Source organism: Leucoraja erinacea, chromosome 17, assembly GCF_028641065.1.
Source record: "Leucoraja erinacea ecotype New England chromosome 17, Leri_hhj_1, whole genome shotgun sequence".
In the NCBI taxonomy this organism is placed as follows: domain Eukaryota; kingdom Metazoa; phylum Chordata; class Chondrichthyes; order Rajiformes; family Rajidae; genus Leucoraja; species Leucoraja erinaceus.
Genome location: NC_073393.1, coordinates 13,807,797 through 13,825,275, shown reverse-complemented (window position 1 = coordinate 13,825,275; position 17,479 = coordinate 13,807,797). Strand labels below are relative to the sequence as shown.

General features: G+C 43.0%; 1 protein-coding gene across 2 annotated transcripts in view; it reads left to right on the top strand.

Moving 5' to 3' along the window:
• The window catches only part of hsf4 (heat shock transcription factor 4), a 48,551-nt gene continuing 31,072 nt past the window's right edge, over positions 1–17,479 (top strand). The window contains exons 1-2 of one of the 2 annotated variants that reach the window (XM_055648597.1): positions 1–839; positions 16,443–16,551. In XM_055648597.1, the coding sequence (XP_055504572.1) occupies positions 744–839; positions 16,443–16,551 (205 nt within the window). In that variant the 5' untranslated portion in view covers positions 1–743. Of the gene's footprint in view, positions 840–13,070; positions 13,288–16,442; positions 16,552–17,479 lie in introns of those variants that run through there. The other variant, XM_055648598.1, reaches the window with a different exon arrangement.

Sequence of the window (17,479 nt, the reverse complement as noted above, 5' to 3'; positions counted from 1 at the left end):
AGTGAGCCAAAGGACCTGAATCAATGCTCTATGACTCTACAGTTATATAACTGGTGATGTGGAGGATTTAGCTCTCCCTCTATTTCCCCATTTGTTGCCCTCCTCACCAAACTGTGAACTTTGCTGTAATCTGCTGTTTTGGATGCTGACTTTGGGCTTTGCGGATTTGCAAACATTGGACATGAGATGGAGGCTGGGAACAATTTCATTGTATTTGCTCTGCATAGTACATTTTGTACATGGACGGTCTAAATGGCAAAGCTGATTAGTAACATTGAAAAGAAGTTGCTGGCTGTTTGGATACTATGAATCTAAAACGGATAATTTATTATAAACCCGTAGAGAGGAAAGTGTTAAGGCTGGGTCATTGTATCCATTGGCTGACGGCCACTGCATCTGAAGTTTGCTGCCTATTGTTGAGATCCCTCAGTTGGTTGGATGGAGTTGAAACGCAACATTTGCATGTAATCCTTTGTGGAGCTATCGTTCTGTGTGATTTTATTTTTGCAGTGTTGGAGCGTGTGCGGGGCTCATTGTTCGGGCAGGGTGACTGTGCAGATGGCTCGCTGGGGTCAGGTGGTGTGCAATGGGTCAGCGGCAGGTGCCATTGTGTTTAGCAGCAGCGTTTGTTATCCCGGAGGTCAGTGTCAGATGATGTGCTGCTGCGGCCAGTGTCAGAGCCTGATGCATTGGGAGAGCTTTGGAGCCAGTTGATGTGATGAACCCAGCCTGCACTTTGCAACATGGATGGATACAGCAGCACCGTGCCCGCCTTCCTCACCAAGCTGTGGACTTTGGTGGAAGATCCTGAGACCAACGACCTGATCTGTTGGAGCGCGGTGAGTCTCCGGGACCAAGACAATTTGCGGACTGGGGAGGGAACGTGCTAAGCGACAGGCGCTATCATAGGGACAACCATCCACATCTGACGGCAAATCTAAGGATGCTTCCCATCGCCAGCACCGAACGCGCACTGACTGTCCCAAGCTGTATATTGCTTATTTAAACGGACTGCCACAGATCGGGTTTCAAAAGTTTCAGACATTTCTTGTTGAACAAAATCTTTCATTTCTCCTAGTCCAGTACTAACGAGGATAAAATACCATTTCCCGTTGGATATGGGGTCTCTGATTGAGGTTATGGTTTGTTGAGAGGGACAAAGTTTAAAGAAGATGTATGGAATTTTTATTTACACAGTGGTGGGTGCCTGGAACGCGCTGCCAGGGGTGGTGGTGGAGGCATAGGCGATAGTGGCATTGAAGTGGCTTTTGGATAGGCACATGGATATATGCAGGGAATGGAGGGATATGAATCATGTGCAGGCAGATGAGAGCAGTTTATAGAAACATAGAAACATAGAAATTAGGTGCAGGAGTAGGCCATTCGGCCCTTCGAGCCTGCACCGCCATTCAATATGATCATGGCTGATCATCCAACTCAGTATCCCGTACCTGCCTTCTCTCCATACCCCCTGATCCCCTTAGCCACAAGGGCCACATCTAACTCCCTCTTAAATATAGCCAATGAACTGGCCTCAACTACCCTCTGTGGCAGAGAGTTTCCAGAGATTCACCACTCTCTGCGTGAAAAAAGTTCTTCTCATCTCGGTTTTAAAGGATTTCCCCTTTATCCTTAAGCTGTGACCCCTTGTCCTGGACTTCCCTAACATCGGGAACAATCTTCCTACATCTAGCCTGTCCAACCCCTTAAGAATTTTGTAAGTTTCTATAAGATCCCGTCTCAATCTTCTAAATTCTAGAGAGTATAAACCAAGTCTATCCAGTCTTTCTTCATAAGACAGTCCTGACATCCCAGGAATCAGTCTGGTGAACCGTCTCTGCACTCCCTCTATGGCAATAATGTCCTTCCTCAGATTTGGAGACCAAAACTGTAACAATACTCCAGGTGTGTTATCTTGACATCTTGTTCGGCACAGGCATTGGGGGCAGTAGAACCTGTTCCTGTATTGTTCTGCTCCATGTTTTACATTTTACTCAGGGGATCAGTGAGATAGAACAACGATTGGTATGGACCCGATCCCCTTTCCACGATTCTACATTGTACCCTTGTGCTGCATCAGGTGTGGTGACACATTTTACATGAAACCAGACAACCATCTTCTTTTAACCTGTCAATTTGGGCCAAATGCAACAAACCAATGGATTCCTAATACATTTGGGTTCAAAGATTCCAGAACTTCCTACAATGGCGTCATGTGGGAGGATAAGGGACAATAAATTACGGTAATCCGCAGAGTAACAAAATATCCTGATCACCTTGCCCCATGTGAGACTGATCCTACAGAAAAATTTGGCATGTTTTGAGAAATGCAAAACCCATCCACAAGTAACTCATTCATCTTAAAACTTGATCCAATTTTTGTCTATCTCATCATAAAACAGGTAAATCTTGCCCCTGGATCTTGGCACCAGGCCTGGTCAGTACGGTAAGCCCTCACATTCATTGTTCACATGACAACTGCTGTGGATGATTCCCTCCATAGCTTCACCACCAACAATTTCCCTATGTTGTGAGAATTGCTACACTTCAAAAATACTCATTTGACGAGGAAGTATGAAAGGTATCCGGAGAATGTGAATGTGACATCCATGTATAAATGGACTCATTTTGCAGTGAAGTTGCTTGTTTTATCGCATCCTCATTTGCTTTCTCCACTGAGGGAGAAGGGGGAGGGGGGTTGGAACATCGACAAGGCCAAGCAAAAACTCGACGATCATTCCGCAGAACATTTGCGCTTGGTCCCTCAAGGTCTACTCGATCTCTCGGTTGCTAACTATTTTAATTCCACTTCACATACTGGCCTTTCTGTCCTAACCCGCCTCCATTGCCAGAGGGAGGCCACACACATTATGGATGATCAGCGCCTCATATTCCGCTTGGGTTGCTTATAACCAAATGGTATGATTGGCTTCTCCAATTTTAGGTAACCTCTAACAACCCCTCCCTCTCCCATTTCTCTCCCACACCCACCTAGATGTACCTATTTCTTCCCACCACTCCATCCACATCCTTTCCTCTGGCTTCACAATTTGCAACACTTCAATCCTTTTGTCTTGCACCTTCTGCTTTAATCTCTGGCCTTTGTCCAAACCATCTGCCTATGAACGTCGTCCCCCCCCCCCCCCCCCCCACCCATTACTTGCCATGCTTTGTCCTGCCCCTCATGGCTCCCAGCATTCTCCCCCCTCCCACAACAATAAGTGTGAAAAAGGGTCCTGACACGAAACATCACCTATCCACGTTCTCCAGAGATGCTGCTGCGACCCGCTGAATTACTCCAGCACTTTGTGTACTTTTTTATTAACCAGCATCTGCAGTTCTATACTTCTACTCTTTTGCTTTTCGCCTGGCAATACACCAGGTGCCTCCCATTGTTCAGAGCTTTTGGAGCTATCTGCCAAAGCTCTGGTTTTGAGATTTAACTGTTGTGGTGTTTCTCCAGCCCGTCTCTGCCTCTGTTCCAGACCAACATTCATAGCCTCTGGCAGATAATCCCTGATCTGGTTCCCTTCTCTGGTTTTGACTGGAGCTGTACAGCCTGACCAATGTCACAGTAATGCTTGGAGATACAGGGATGATGAGGAGCATTCCTTGACCTCCAGCAATGCGCGCTAGATAGGAAAAAAGAGATCAGTAACTGAAAATTTGGAACTAAAATAAAAGGTTGAAATGGACCCAAAACTATAGCAGGAAGACCAACTTTATTTATGCTCTGAAGATAGACACAACATGCTGGAGTACCTCAGTGGGACAGGCAGCATCTGTGGATAGAAGGAATGGGTGACGTTTTGGGTCAAGACCCTTCTTTTAACAGCCTCGGGTATTGAGCTTTGTTCTTTATGATTTAGTTCAGTTTAGTTTATTGTCACATGTTCCGTGGTACAGTGAAAATCTTTTGTTCTGTGCGAATCTCTCAGCGGAAAGACAATACATGATTACAATCGAGCCATCCACAGTGTACAGACACATGATAAAGGGAATAATGTTTAGTGCAAGATAAAGTTCAGTTAAATCCGATTAAAGATGGACTGAGGGTCTCCAAAGATAGTCTGAGGGTCTCGCAATGTGGATTGAGGACAGCAGTGGCACGGTGGTTATTTATTGGCCTGGGTTCCCAACAAGGTAATCTGACTATCTACTGATGTAATCACCTTCCACCCTGCCCACAGATTCACCTGGATTATCTCCAACACCACTCTTATCTTTCTTGATCTCTCTGTCTCCATCACAGGGGGCAGACTATCGACTGACATATCTCTTTGGAGCAATTAGCCACCTCTTAAAGCCAACTGATGTATCTACAGTAAAAATGCGTACGTGGTGATGTTGTTGGCATTCCAGGATTTTGACATTGAAGGAACAAGATATGATATACATCCATGTTGTGTTGACTGTAACTTGGAGGGAGAGGAGATGAAGACTATCTCACATGCCTGCGTAACCTAAAGCCGGTGTTACCCAAGAAGCCTTGAATATATGTAGGAAGGAACTGCAGATGCTGGTTTACCCCAAAGACAAAATGCTGGAGGAACTCACCAGGTCAGGCAGCATTTCTGGAGAAAAGGAATGGGTGACGTTGCCTGGTCTTCTCTTCTTTAGCTAGAATATACTGTGAATGGTTGGTGGAGGAACTGGATGTATATTCAGAGGATAGGCTGCCAATTGACTCTCCTTTGTCCTGGTTGCTGCTGAGGTTTGGGTGTTGTTTCAGCTGGAGTCATTGAGGCAAGTGGAGAATAATCCATCACACCCCCAATTTGTGCTTTGTAGATGGCGGGGAGACTTTAGGGAATCAGCAGCTGTATCACTCACAGAGTGTATCCAGCTGCCGAGAATCAGTCAGACCTCTGACTGATCTATTAACTTTCAAGGAGTGTAAGCAATGACCAAAGTAGCCAGCTTGCAGTCAGTCAAAAGCCGGTTCCTAAGATGGAATATAGCTTCTTATTTTTCTTCCCTTGGAGTCAAAATGTGCTGATTTGTATTTCAATTCATTGATTTGTGTCCGTAATGAAACACTTTACTGCCTACTGGGATGTGAGAAGGTACAGGCCTCACTGATAATAACTATTGATCACACAAAGGCTCCATGTGTAAGCATTTGCATGTGTTGTACACATGTAAAGTGAACTCCTCCAAGTGCAGCCACATTTGCAACCCTGCACATATCCCTAACTCCAAGAATAATACATTGAAATGTTTCAGTGCCATTGGACCTGAACTTATCTTCATTAATGTTCCAAACGTTGGTTGTGCTCACAATGACAAAGAGTTCGATATTTGTCTTTATAGCTATTTAATCCTGTTGACCATTGGCAATATATATATTTTTTTTAAATGTCTTTCTTACTTCTACTTTATTTGTCTTTCTTTCTCTCACTACATTCCTCTGGTGCAGCCTATCTCACTGCTATTAAAGTATTTTAATAGCTTTATATTCTCTCTATAAGCAGTTTTTGTAAAATTTATCCCAGCTGCTACTATCATTCCTTTTTTTACCTGAAGTCTTTTTTTCAGTTTTATTTTTCCCTTTGGCAGGGATTAGCTATTAAATGTACAAACGGATTGATTGAATCTCAAGTGTATTTTAAAATCTGCAAAAATAATTAAAAAGGAAAACTATAACTTAAATGGGGCCGGCAGGCTTGTGCTATAGTGGGGGAAGAACTAGATGAACAGAAATGCCTTCTTCCAAACAGCACTTGTTGAAGCCCACACCTACCTCTTCAAATATAGTACAATTATGGAGCTCTGGCTCCAACCAACTTTTTACTAAACCCAAAATAAAAACAAATGCTGAAAATATTCAGCAGGTCAGGCAGCCTTTGTGGAAATAGAAACAGAGTTCATGTTTCAAGTCAAAACATTTTCTGTTCAGTTTTCAATTTTCCAACGTATGGAAAAGTTTGATTCTCTGTTTTACCCCCATTTCAGCTAAAAATAGAGTAACTGTTCAGTCAAATCATAGGTGTTGGATGATGCTGAAATGCTGTTACCTGGTTATTTAAAGTGATGTCCATTGTGTGAAAAGCTTTGAGACGTTTTAACATGATGAAGGTACATGAAACTACTGCCATTTATTGGGGTTAGAGACCGCAGTACTCACTTTTAGAGCAGGTTCAGGTGTGCACAAAGCTTACGGTTATCTTTTGTTGCTGAATATTGGAGGACCTTTAGTAAAGGTCCCGCTGACCTTTCGATACAATCAGTAGCAAGAGGTTGAGAGCCAAATGGAAGAACAAATTGGTAGAAAAGTGGAAGACAAGAAACTCTTGTTTGGAAAGGCCCTTCCCCTGAGAACCTTAAGAGAGGCCCAGACATCAGAGCAGCAGTGGTTCTGGAGGCTAAGGTTTTCTTCAGTTTTGATGATAAAGGTTTGTTATCTTTGATACGCACAATATTGGCAGTGCATACAGAGGTTAAATCACAATCATTCTCAACCCTCGATCAATGATTCAATTCAATGATTCAATTATAGTTTATTGCCGATCACTGCACACCATGGTGACTGATTGTGTCATATTTCTCAGTTTGTAACTCACTATTGTCCAGAGGATGTAACTGAGCTGCCCTGATGAGGAGACAAGGCTTCTTCTATTATCTGAATATGCATTGAGGGCACATGAAATTACCAGGTTTGTGGACTTCCCAAAGCTTATGGAAGTGATAGATAGTGTAAGCATCTAGTGTTACTCATGACGACAATGTACAAATTACCTGTGTGACCAATAACAAAATTATAATTATGGCCGAATCTCATCCATCCAGGAAACTTGCATGATGTGTTGATCCTGGGACTGTACCCATTGCTGGGAGGAGGGATGGTGTACCGGTTCCTCTATCCCTGACTCATGGTTATGTAGAAAGTGCACTTGTAGCCTTGGAACAGACAATTTGCCATTGGTCACTCGGGTCTCAGTGTGGAAAGCCATTGGGATCTGAGATGGCGTTCCACCATTTGGAGTGCCGAGGGGATATTTGCCATCATTTTGGTGAACTCACATGCCGTGTAGATATCTGCTGCATGCTGAATGATCCATATAATACCCCCTGTCCACTACACTGCAACAGGTCGATGAGGAGCAGCAACCTAAGGAGGAAGATAGATGGAAGTAGAAAGGTTCCCTGTGGACATGCTGTTCCAGTGTGCTTGATACATTTTAGCATCCCACCCCCAACATCGGGTTATGAAGAGACGGTCTGAGGCTGAATGACCAGACTTGGCCATATTTGGACTCAGACTGAGACGTTATCTCACATAATCCCTCTGCCTGGTCATGGCCATTCCCATCAAGTTTCAGTCTCAGTAGATCATCCTGGTATGCAACAGAATGCCCATAAATTTCTCCCTACCAGGAACATCCTAGGGATACCCATTGACCAGAAAAATACCAGCACAACCATTCCAAGAGAATGCTGAAGGCTGTCTGTGCCACAGTGAAGGACTCTAATCCTTCCTTGCCAAAGCTGTTCCACCATCAGCAAGACTCAGGTCAGGATTATAAAAGACAATGCTCTAGAGAAACACAAGAGACTGCACATGCTGGAATCTGGAGCAAAAACTGAGCTTGTGATCCAGGGTCTCGACCTGAAATGTCGACCATGCCTTTGCCTCCACAGATGCTGACTGATCTGCTGAGTTCCTCCAGCCTTTCATTTTCTGAACAATGCTTTGTACAGGTCATTATGAATGTGGCCTAAAATAACATCCACAACTCCAAAAAGACACTCCACAAGTTTCTGCACGAAGTAACCCGCTGCAATTCCATTAACCACCTCACTAATGTGCTGCAGACCAACCGATGCAATGCCATTTTCAACCTGTAAAATCTTCCTGCCCATCGCAAGGAAAGGCTTCCACCTGCAGCACACTGATAGAGAAGTACAGCTACAACTTGGAACTTCAATATTTGCAAGATATCTTCAAGCAGCACACATCCTCACGTTGAAATATATCCTCTCTTCACTGTGTGCTACTCATTCACTATATTGGCAGTTCTCTCATAAAACAGCAGTGTCAGAGTTCCCTCCCCACAGGCATTGTGGCAGGTCAGCAAGGCAGCTGCTTTGTGGGCGGGGATGAGCAACTAATGCTGATCTCTCAGCAATGCACAATACCCATGGATGATGACATATAAAGAGAAACGAAAATCCCCACAGCAATAGTTCTCATGTTGCTAATCTCTGTAACCAATCCCTTCACAATTCCTGAAAGCCAAAATCAGACTGTTCAAGATGTCAAACATTTTTGCGTATTTAAAACGAGCCTAGATGTGCAATCGGGATGATATGAGGCTTGTGCTTCGATCAGTTTAGTTTAGAGATACAGCACAGAAACGCCCTTCGGCCCACCGCGTCCCAGACGTTGAGGTATTATGTGATGTGATGTGCACGTAATAATAATAATAATAAATTTTATTTGCGGGCGCCTTTCAAAGTCTCAAGGACACCTTACAGAAATTAACAAAAGAGAAAAAACATATAGTCGGAGTAAAATAAATAATAAGGACATCACCAATACACAAATTAAAGACAGAAATCGCTCCAAAGACAAAAAATCATAAAACACAATGTGAAGAGAGAGCAGCAGCAGCTAAAGCGCGCTAGCGTCCACTCTCCCTTCCGACAGCCATCTTGGACACAGACTAACATATTAACTTAATGTGAAATTGTCTTCTTTCTCTTCTGGTTGCTCCAGCTCTGTTGTTGGGACTTGGCCAGTTGGTATCTTTATGAGAGAGTAAGAAAGTCACGGTCATGTCGAAGGAAAGGAGCCAAGTCAGAATTGTGTGTGAATCATCGGGTTACCATAAAGTTGATGGAATTTAATACCAAAACGTGTGAGGTGTTGCATTTTGGGACGTCGAACAAGGGAAGGACCTAAACAATAAATGGTAGGCCTCTGGGTAGTGTTGTAGAGCAGGGGGATCTAGGTGCAGGTGCATGGTTCCTTGAAGGTCGAATCGCAGGTAGATAAGTTACTCAAAAAGGCTTTTGGCCCTTTGGCCTTCATCAGTCAGAGTATTGAGAATAGAAGTAGGGAGGTCATGTTGCAGTTGTATAAGATGTTGGTGAGACCGCATTTAGAATATTGTGTTCTGTTCTGGGCACCATGTTATAGAAAATATATTGTCAAGCTTGATGATATTATCAAGGGTTCAGAAAAGATTTACGAGGATGTTGCCAAGACTAGAGGGTGTGAACTATAGGGAGAGGTTGAGTAGGCTGGGTCTCTATTCCACGGGGCGCAGGAGGATGAGGGGAGATCTTATAGAAGTATACAAAATCATGAGTGGAATAGATTGGGTAGATGCACAGAGTCTTTTGCCCAGAGTAGGGGAATAGAGGACCAGAGGACATAGGTTCAAGGTGAAGGGGGAAAAGATTTAATAGGAATCCGAGAGGTAACTTTTTCACTCAAAGGTGGTGGGTGTATGGAACAAACTGCCAGAGGAGGTAGTTGAGGCTGGGACTATCCCATCATTTAAGAAACAGTGGGACAGATACATGGATAGTACAGGTTTGGAGGGATATGGACCAAGTGCAGGCAAGTGGGACTAGTGTAGTTGGGACATTGTTGGCTGGAGTGGGCGAGTTGGGCCAAAGGGCCTGTTTGCACACTGTATCACTCTATGACTCAATGACTATGTATATCTTTAGTCAGAGGGTCGTGAATCTGTGGAATTCATTGCCTTTGGAGGCCAAGTCAATGAATATTTTTAAGGCGGATATTTGACAGATTCCTGATTAGTAAGGGTGTCAGGTGTTATGGGGCGAAGAGAAGAGAATGGGGTTGAGAGGGAATGATAGATCAGCGATGATTGAATGACAGGGTAGATTTTGTGGGCCAAATGGCCTAATACTGCTCCTAGAACATATGAACTTTGATTCAGTCCACAACATACAAAGCAATGGAAGTGAAAAAGCTTCTGCTCTCATTTCATTGTTCCAGATTCTCCCACAATGGGAATGTCATAATCTAAACTATGGGGGATTGATTACTGAACTCGCCAAGTACATCCAGACCATCGAGTGAATGCCATTAAGCTTCTAGGATAATACTTATGTGAATAGCCTGCCAAATGGAGCAGAGCAAAGAGAATTAACTAAAAGTATTTCTAGCTGAGTTTAAGATGCCAACACTGGTTTAAAGGTGGTGACGTGTCTCAATCCTATCCAGACTGAGCCTACAATGTTGTGGATTGCTCATAGAAAAATTAACTATAAAGTTGAGGAATACATTACATTTCTTGTCAGCTTTGCCATCATTTTGTTTCAAAGCAAATCATTTTGGCAAATAATAGACCCCATCTTAACACTGTTATTAAACGACCTCAGAACAAATCATTACCAGTTCTGTCTATCTCAGAACAAATCAGTGGAAATATGTTTAGAATATAATGTATTTACGTTTAAAAAAAAAACTTGTAAATGGCTGAAGATTTGGCGTCATATTTTTTATCATTATAGGAACTGCAAAGAATTTTTTATGACTTATTTTTTTTCGCCCCTATCCAAGCCTGGCTTAACTGGTATGAGAATATTTTACTTTTGAAACAATAAGAAGATACATTTATTGATCCATTTTAGCTTCATCTGTGCCAGGAACACTGTAAAGAAGTGATTATCTGACTGGCAAATTGTCTTCAATCTATGCTCAGTTAACCTTCACATTACCGCTTGTAATGGTTTATGAAGCAGAAACAACTGCACCCTCATGCTGGCAAGAGCTCCAGCAATTTAGTCCAAAGCCAAGTGTGTTGCTCTGAAGAATTCACCAGTGACTCAGTGTAAAAAAATGAATATTGTGGGATTACAATCAAATCCACTGGATACATGGAGACATACCCAACTGATGGTTTAACTTGGAAAAAGCTGGCTAAAATCTCAGGGGCTTGTTGTAAATATTGTTGTGTTGTGTTGTCTTGGTGATGTTGGACGTTACAACTTTCAGCCATGTTGCCCACCACTCCATCCAACAACATGTGATAAGTCCTTTACAGAATTAGCAAATACTCAGCACATTGACACTGTTACAATCCAAAATAAAGAGCTAGAACGTGGGGCAGAATGTAGCCTAGCAACACTTCTCTAAGCATTGTCATTTAAACCTCAATCTTAAACAGTGCTGGTGAGTTGCGTGTTGGTTATGGAACATCACATTGAAATGGTGAAGAATAGTGGCTCTCTTAAAAACAGTCAGGGACAGAAATTTATTTGCACAAGGTCAAAATAATAGGGCATAATAAATCAACTTTGCACGTGCTTCTAGCTGTACTAGTGCCAATTGCTTACATCTTGATTCCATCACAAATTTGATTTTCTTTCACATTTGTCTGATAAATAACAGTGAAGAGCCAGCTTTGACACGTTGCAGGCATAGAAACAATGCAATTTAAAGGGACTGTCCCCATCAATCTGCAGGCATCACCAGCCTGTTGAGCAGCACTCTTGCAGGCTGTGAGCTTAGTCTACACACTGAACAGAGTCCTTCCTCTTCACATCTCCACACACCGTGTCATAATGTCGATGGTCTTGCAGTGCCTATCGCAGGAATATAAGAGCCCAGCAGCCAAATAACCTTTCCGCAAAGGCCAATGTGAAAACAAAAACGTATGCCCAGAAATTCCTCCACATTCACAATACCAACCTCAGTTGAAGCAAAGTACAGCACTCAGCTAAATAGCTAATTTAGCAATCCCAACCCAAAATGCATTTCCAGTGCCTTAAGTTGGACAGAGCTGGTACGTTCAGTACAGTTTCAATTTAAAAAAAAAAGTAATTTCAGAGGAATAAAAATAAAACTAAAGTTTCAGATAACAAACAGGTCATCTCTCAGAAGGGCAATGTTCATGCAGGCTTCCCCTCCACAAGTGGTCTTCATTGACTCTGTGACCTCTCAAAATACTCAAAGTCTGATGTTCAAACTGAAATTCCTCTCCCGTATGCTGACTATTCATCACATGTGGCACTCAAGAATGAAAGAGGCTGCAGAAAGTGGTGGACATTGACTGGTGTGTCATGGGTACTGACGTAGAAACATAGAAAATAGGTGCAGGAGTAGGCCATTCGGCCCTTCGAGCCTGCACCGCCATTCAATATGATCATGGCTGATCATCCAACTCAGTATCCCATCCCTGCCTTCTCTCCATACCCCCTGATCCCTTTAGCCACAAGGGCCACATCTAACTCCCTCTTAAATATAGCCAATGAACTGGCCTCAACTACCTTCTGTGGCAGAGAATTCCACAGATTCACTCTGTGTAAAAAGTGACATATCCCAGTATTGAAGGGATCTACGATTAGACAACTATTATCTAATTACAATTTGGCAACTATTATCATCAAAGATCCACACCATACTAACCATGTTCTCTCTTCTCTGGTACTAACAAGGTACAGGAGCCTGACAACCATTATCTTTAGGTTCCAGAATAAATTCCTCCCATCTTGAAGCACCTTGCCCAAACCCAACCACAACCCTACATAAAAACCACCACGGACAGCAAATTATGTTTGCTCCACCTGCTTTGGTTTTTTAACTTTCATGATCTAGATTACTTTAGCTTTACTGATAATCTATCATATATTTATTATTGTTGTTGCATCCAATGTGCCTTCAAAACTGCAGCACCTAAGAATGTCATTGTTCTGTATATTATCTAGTGCATAGGACAAATAAACAGCCTTCACTTTTGAATTTCTGTATGCAGACATTAACTATAGCACAATGAACTGTAGGCAGGCCTAAAACCTTAGTGATTCATCGTTTCCCAGCTCTCTACACTCCACTCCTCTCCCTTCGACCTTCATGCCGACTGCATTTCCCATAGGTGACACATTTTAAATCGTTTTGGTTCTATTCCTTAGAACTTCCTGCTTTAAAAACCTCAAAACCTATCTATGTCGACCATCTTTCGCTCACGATCCGTAATCTCTCTCTTCCTGGCTTGGCATCTGTTTCCTTTTGCCTGTTTGTGAAGCACCTTCACACAGTTCTTGTTACTTGTCGTTTTTGTTGAAATGTGTTCCAGAGATTAGCATGCAGCTCTATTCAATAGTTGTGTATGAAGGAACTGCAGATGCTGGTTTGAAACAAAGATAGACACAAAATGCTGGAGTAACTCCAACATTTTGTGTCTATCTACTGTTCAATAGTTGTTTGTTCTGAGTGGATTCTTAGTCAACCATGTAACTTGAGTGCAGAGTCAAACATCGGCCTGAGCAGGAGACCACTGGCAGGTTTTCTTCCGAGCTGGACATACAGTAAGTGAACCATTTGTTTTTCAACGATCCAGCAACGTTTTTTCATGCTGGCCCATAAATGACCGGTTTTGTTGAATGAAGAACAGGAAAGAATCACATTCGACGGGGATGCCTTTTGGAAAAGGAACAGTCTACTGACTGTTTTAATATTAGACCGGGTGGAGCGGTAGAGTTGCTGCCTGAGAGCACCAGAGACCCGGGTTTGATCCTGACTATGGTGCTATCTGTACGGAGTTTGGATGTTCTCCCTGTAACCACATGGGTTTTCTCTGGGTGCTCCGGTTCCCTCCCAAACACCAAAGACAGGTTTGTAGGTTAATTGGCTGATGTAAAATAGCATAATTGTCTCTGGTGTGCAGGATAGTGTTAGTGTCCAGTGTGATCACTGGTTGGCATAGACTCGGTGAGCTGAAGGGCCAGTTACCGCTCTGTACCTCTAAAGTCTAAAGTAAAGTCTAAATGGTATAAAGATCCAGAGCAAGAAATAGCAGTAGGGATAGGAAGGAAATTGGGGACGAAAAAAGGTAGGTATGAATATTCACAGTCCTACAGCATGGAAACCGGCCCTTTAGTTCACTGTATCCATGCAGACCATCAAGGCCCCCACCTGCATTTACCTTGCACTAATTGATTAATGTAAGTAATTGAACTATTTTCACACAGAGGGTGGTGGGTATGTGGAATGAGCTGCCAGAGGAGATGGTTGAGGCAGGTACTACAGCAACATTTAAAAGTTATTTGGACAAGTTCCTGGATAGGAAAAGTTTAGAGGGATATGGGCCAAATGCAGGCAGGTGGGCGTAATGTAGATGGGGCACCTTGGTCGGCATGGGTAAGTTGTGCCGAATGGCCTGTTTCCATGCTGTATGACACAATGACTCTTAATTCCAATTTCCCCATCCACCACTCTACCCCCCCTTGTTTGTGCTGTCACCCCTCTGCGAAATTTTACAGTAGCCAATTAATGTACCAATCAACGTGTCTTTGAGTAGTGGGCGAGGGGGAACGGGCCAGATCACCAGGAGAAAAGCCAGATAGCCACAGGGAAAATGTGTAAACTTCACATCAACAGCATCAAAGGTCAGATTCAAACTGGGTCACTGGGGCTGTGAGGTTTGTCATCTCACATGGCAGGACAACGTTCTTTTCACCAAGCAGCAACGCTTTAATCATGTACGTCAGCTCAAAGACAGTCCTTTGTGGACGATGCTCCTGTCTCAATTCTCAAGCACGTACACTGGAGGTGAACATATTGAAGTCGTGAGCCATGCTGCTGCCTGCAACCTGAACACCAGCATTCTGACAGTGTTTTGACTACTGGGACCACTGTGCAATGTGCAGCAGAATCACCTTGTTTTGGTACCCACAATTGGGAGTTAATGAGACATTGGAGAAAAGGCATTGGATGATGATTGAATGTGCAAATGGCACACAGAGCTGAAAATGAGGAGCTTTGAGTTTGCAAATTCCTGTTCAAGAATAGACTTGTACCCATCCAGTGCTCTCTATTGTGGAGGCCTGAGCCCCTTTGTCTCTTAATAATTTGCGTCTGATTTGTTCATTGAGTGCCACCAAGCCCTGGAAGGGAAGGGAAAGTGTGTCAGTGAATGCTGTGCAATGTACTTGGGCGAAGTCTCCGTCACATCTAAACAGCTGCGAGTGTTTGGTGACCGGGATGTAAATTTATATCTTGGATGGCTATTTAAATATTGGATGAGTCCTGATTGATGGTGATTGTTGGTAAATGGATGATTGGGTCGTATTGCGTTGAGTGTATGCAAACTGTGCGTTCAGTTACTGGGAAATGGGATCTGATGTTGTAATCACTGACCAAGCCTTGCAAATGCGGCTGTGAGCCTTTTGGCAGCATTGCATCAATAGATATCTCTCTTCCACTCCATCTCATTCACCAAGTAGTACATCAATGCCTGTTAATGCATTTACTGCTGTGTTTTCCAGCATGCTAAACTATGGAATGAGCAAACTTGCCACATAGCAGTCGGGTTTAAGTAGTGTCTACAGAACTTTAATCTTGGGGCCTGTGGGTATGTACTTGGAGTCTAGACCAGTATAGCTGATTGCTAAAATTGCATTGAGAAAAAGCACCTCTCGTTTTACACACATTTGATTTATGCCTTTTTTTAAATAACGCGCTTGGTCTTTTAATACCAAAGCTTGATTTACGCGCTGGTATTTTTTGAATGACACGTTCAAATTTATTGCTGACAGCGCATTCACATATGTTTAATTTACACATTTTTGAATTATGCACCAGTTTTCAAGCACATAACCCCTGCGTAAAACACCAGGTTAAATGACCACGCATTAATCATCCATCACACAGTCCCTGCACCCATTGAAGCGTTCTGGGATTGCATTGCTTCATTTACATAACTACCCTTTAATTTAGACCCTGGTACTTGCACAATTTGCCTGTTATGTACCTTTTCAATGTAAATTGTACTATTTACTGACATTGTGCATTGGCAATACTAAAAATGCGTTGGAGACTAGACTAACGTGGACGTACATATTATATCAAGGAACCCAGGAAGGGTTCTTCTGCTGCTAAGGGGAAACCGTGGGAAATTAAATGTTTCCGATTAGGTAACAAAGTCCATTTGCCAAAAATGGGTAATAATGACTTGATCTTACTGCTGATCTGGACATTCACAATGCAGTAGATGCTCTAGAATGTGACCCGCAAAAGACATGTCCTCTCACAATATCTCTCCATACCTCCACCCTTCCACATGCGTCCGGGTGTACTGGGTGCGGATTTAATAAGTACCAGTAAGTATTTTAATTATACAAGGGACAATATTATCACTGTGCACTGCCAAGCTGCCAATGCATACTCTTCTGCCAACAGGTCACTTTGGGAACATCCTGATGTTAGAAAAATGTGAGCAGGAAGCAAGTTAAAATCCTAATGATCACAGTCAGTGGTTGATTCTTCAAACCCTCCAGCGGGCTCTGGAATGTACCTACCGTTTAATGACAGAGACTCGTTAATTGTTGTGTATCTTTCGGAATGGTGCCAGTCATAGTTTTTGGATTGATGCTTAGAGTTGTTTATTATTTCTCTTGCCCCTATAATTTAGACGTTCCGTGAAGTGACAAGTGTGTTTTCTCTTTTTAAATTTCATTTCTAGAATGGGACCAGTTTCCATGTCTTTGATCAGGGCAGGTTTGCTAAGGAAGTGCTGCCTAAATACTTCAAACACAACAACATGGCCAGCTTCGTGAGGCAGCTAAACATGTGTAAGTGATACCACCAGTTGCTGAGAATTGTAGAGAGTTGCTCTGGACAGGCTGATGCTGGCCTTCCTGAGGCGCACTGTGCAGAACATAATCCAGATACTGTGTAACTTTTGAAGAAGGCTCCCGACCCGAAATATCGCCTATCCATGTCCTTCACAGATGCACCCTGACCCGCTGAGTTACTTGAGCACTTTGAGGTTTGCTCAAGATTCCAGCTTCTGCAATTCCGTGTATCTTTGTGTAACTTCTAACTTTTCATATTCTAGCTCTTTTGAAATAAAGGCTAACATTGCTACTAACTTTTTTCTTACCTAAATAACCTTTTAATTTCAAACTTAATTAGCCTTATCATTTGTTTTTAAACTACCTGTTAGTTCTTTGTTGTTAAGACTCTAAAATCTTTTTTTAGAGATACCACGCGGAAACAGGCCCTTCAGCATAGCGAGTCCACATTGACCAGTAATTCTCCTACTCTAGCACCATTCTACACACGAGGGACAATTTACAATTTTCTTTTACCAAAGCCAATTAACCTACTAACCCGTTCTTCTCTGGAGTGTGAGAGGGAAGCCGAGTACCCGGGGAAAATCCACAGCCATGGGGAGAACGTGCATACTCCATACAGACAGCACCGGTAGTCAGGATCGAACCCGGGCCTCTGACACTGAAGCAGCAACTCTACCGCTGCACCACCATAGTCCCTCCCCCACCCCCATCTCTCTGCATCTATGCAGTCTCCAGCAACTTGCCATTCAGTAAACACTCACATGCAAATTTAAAACTAGGGTGAACAGTAAATGCTGGCATTGCCAATGATATACACACCATGTGAATGAGTAAACAAATCAAAGAAGTGCAAGGTCTGTGAGCAGGGTTATGGAGCGTCTGGTTCAACGAGTGTTGATTCCCGTGCTCCCTTCAACTCACA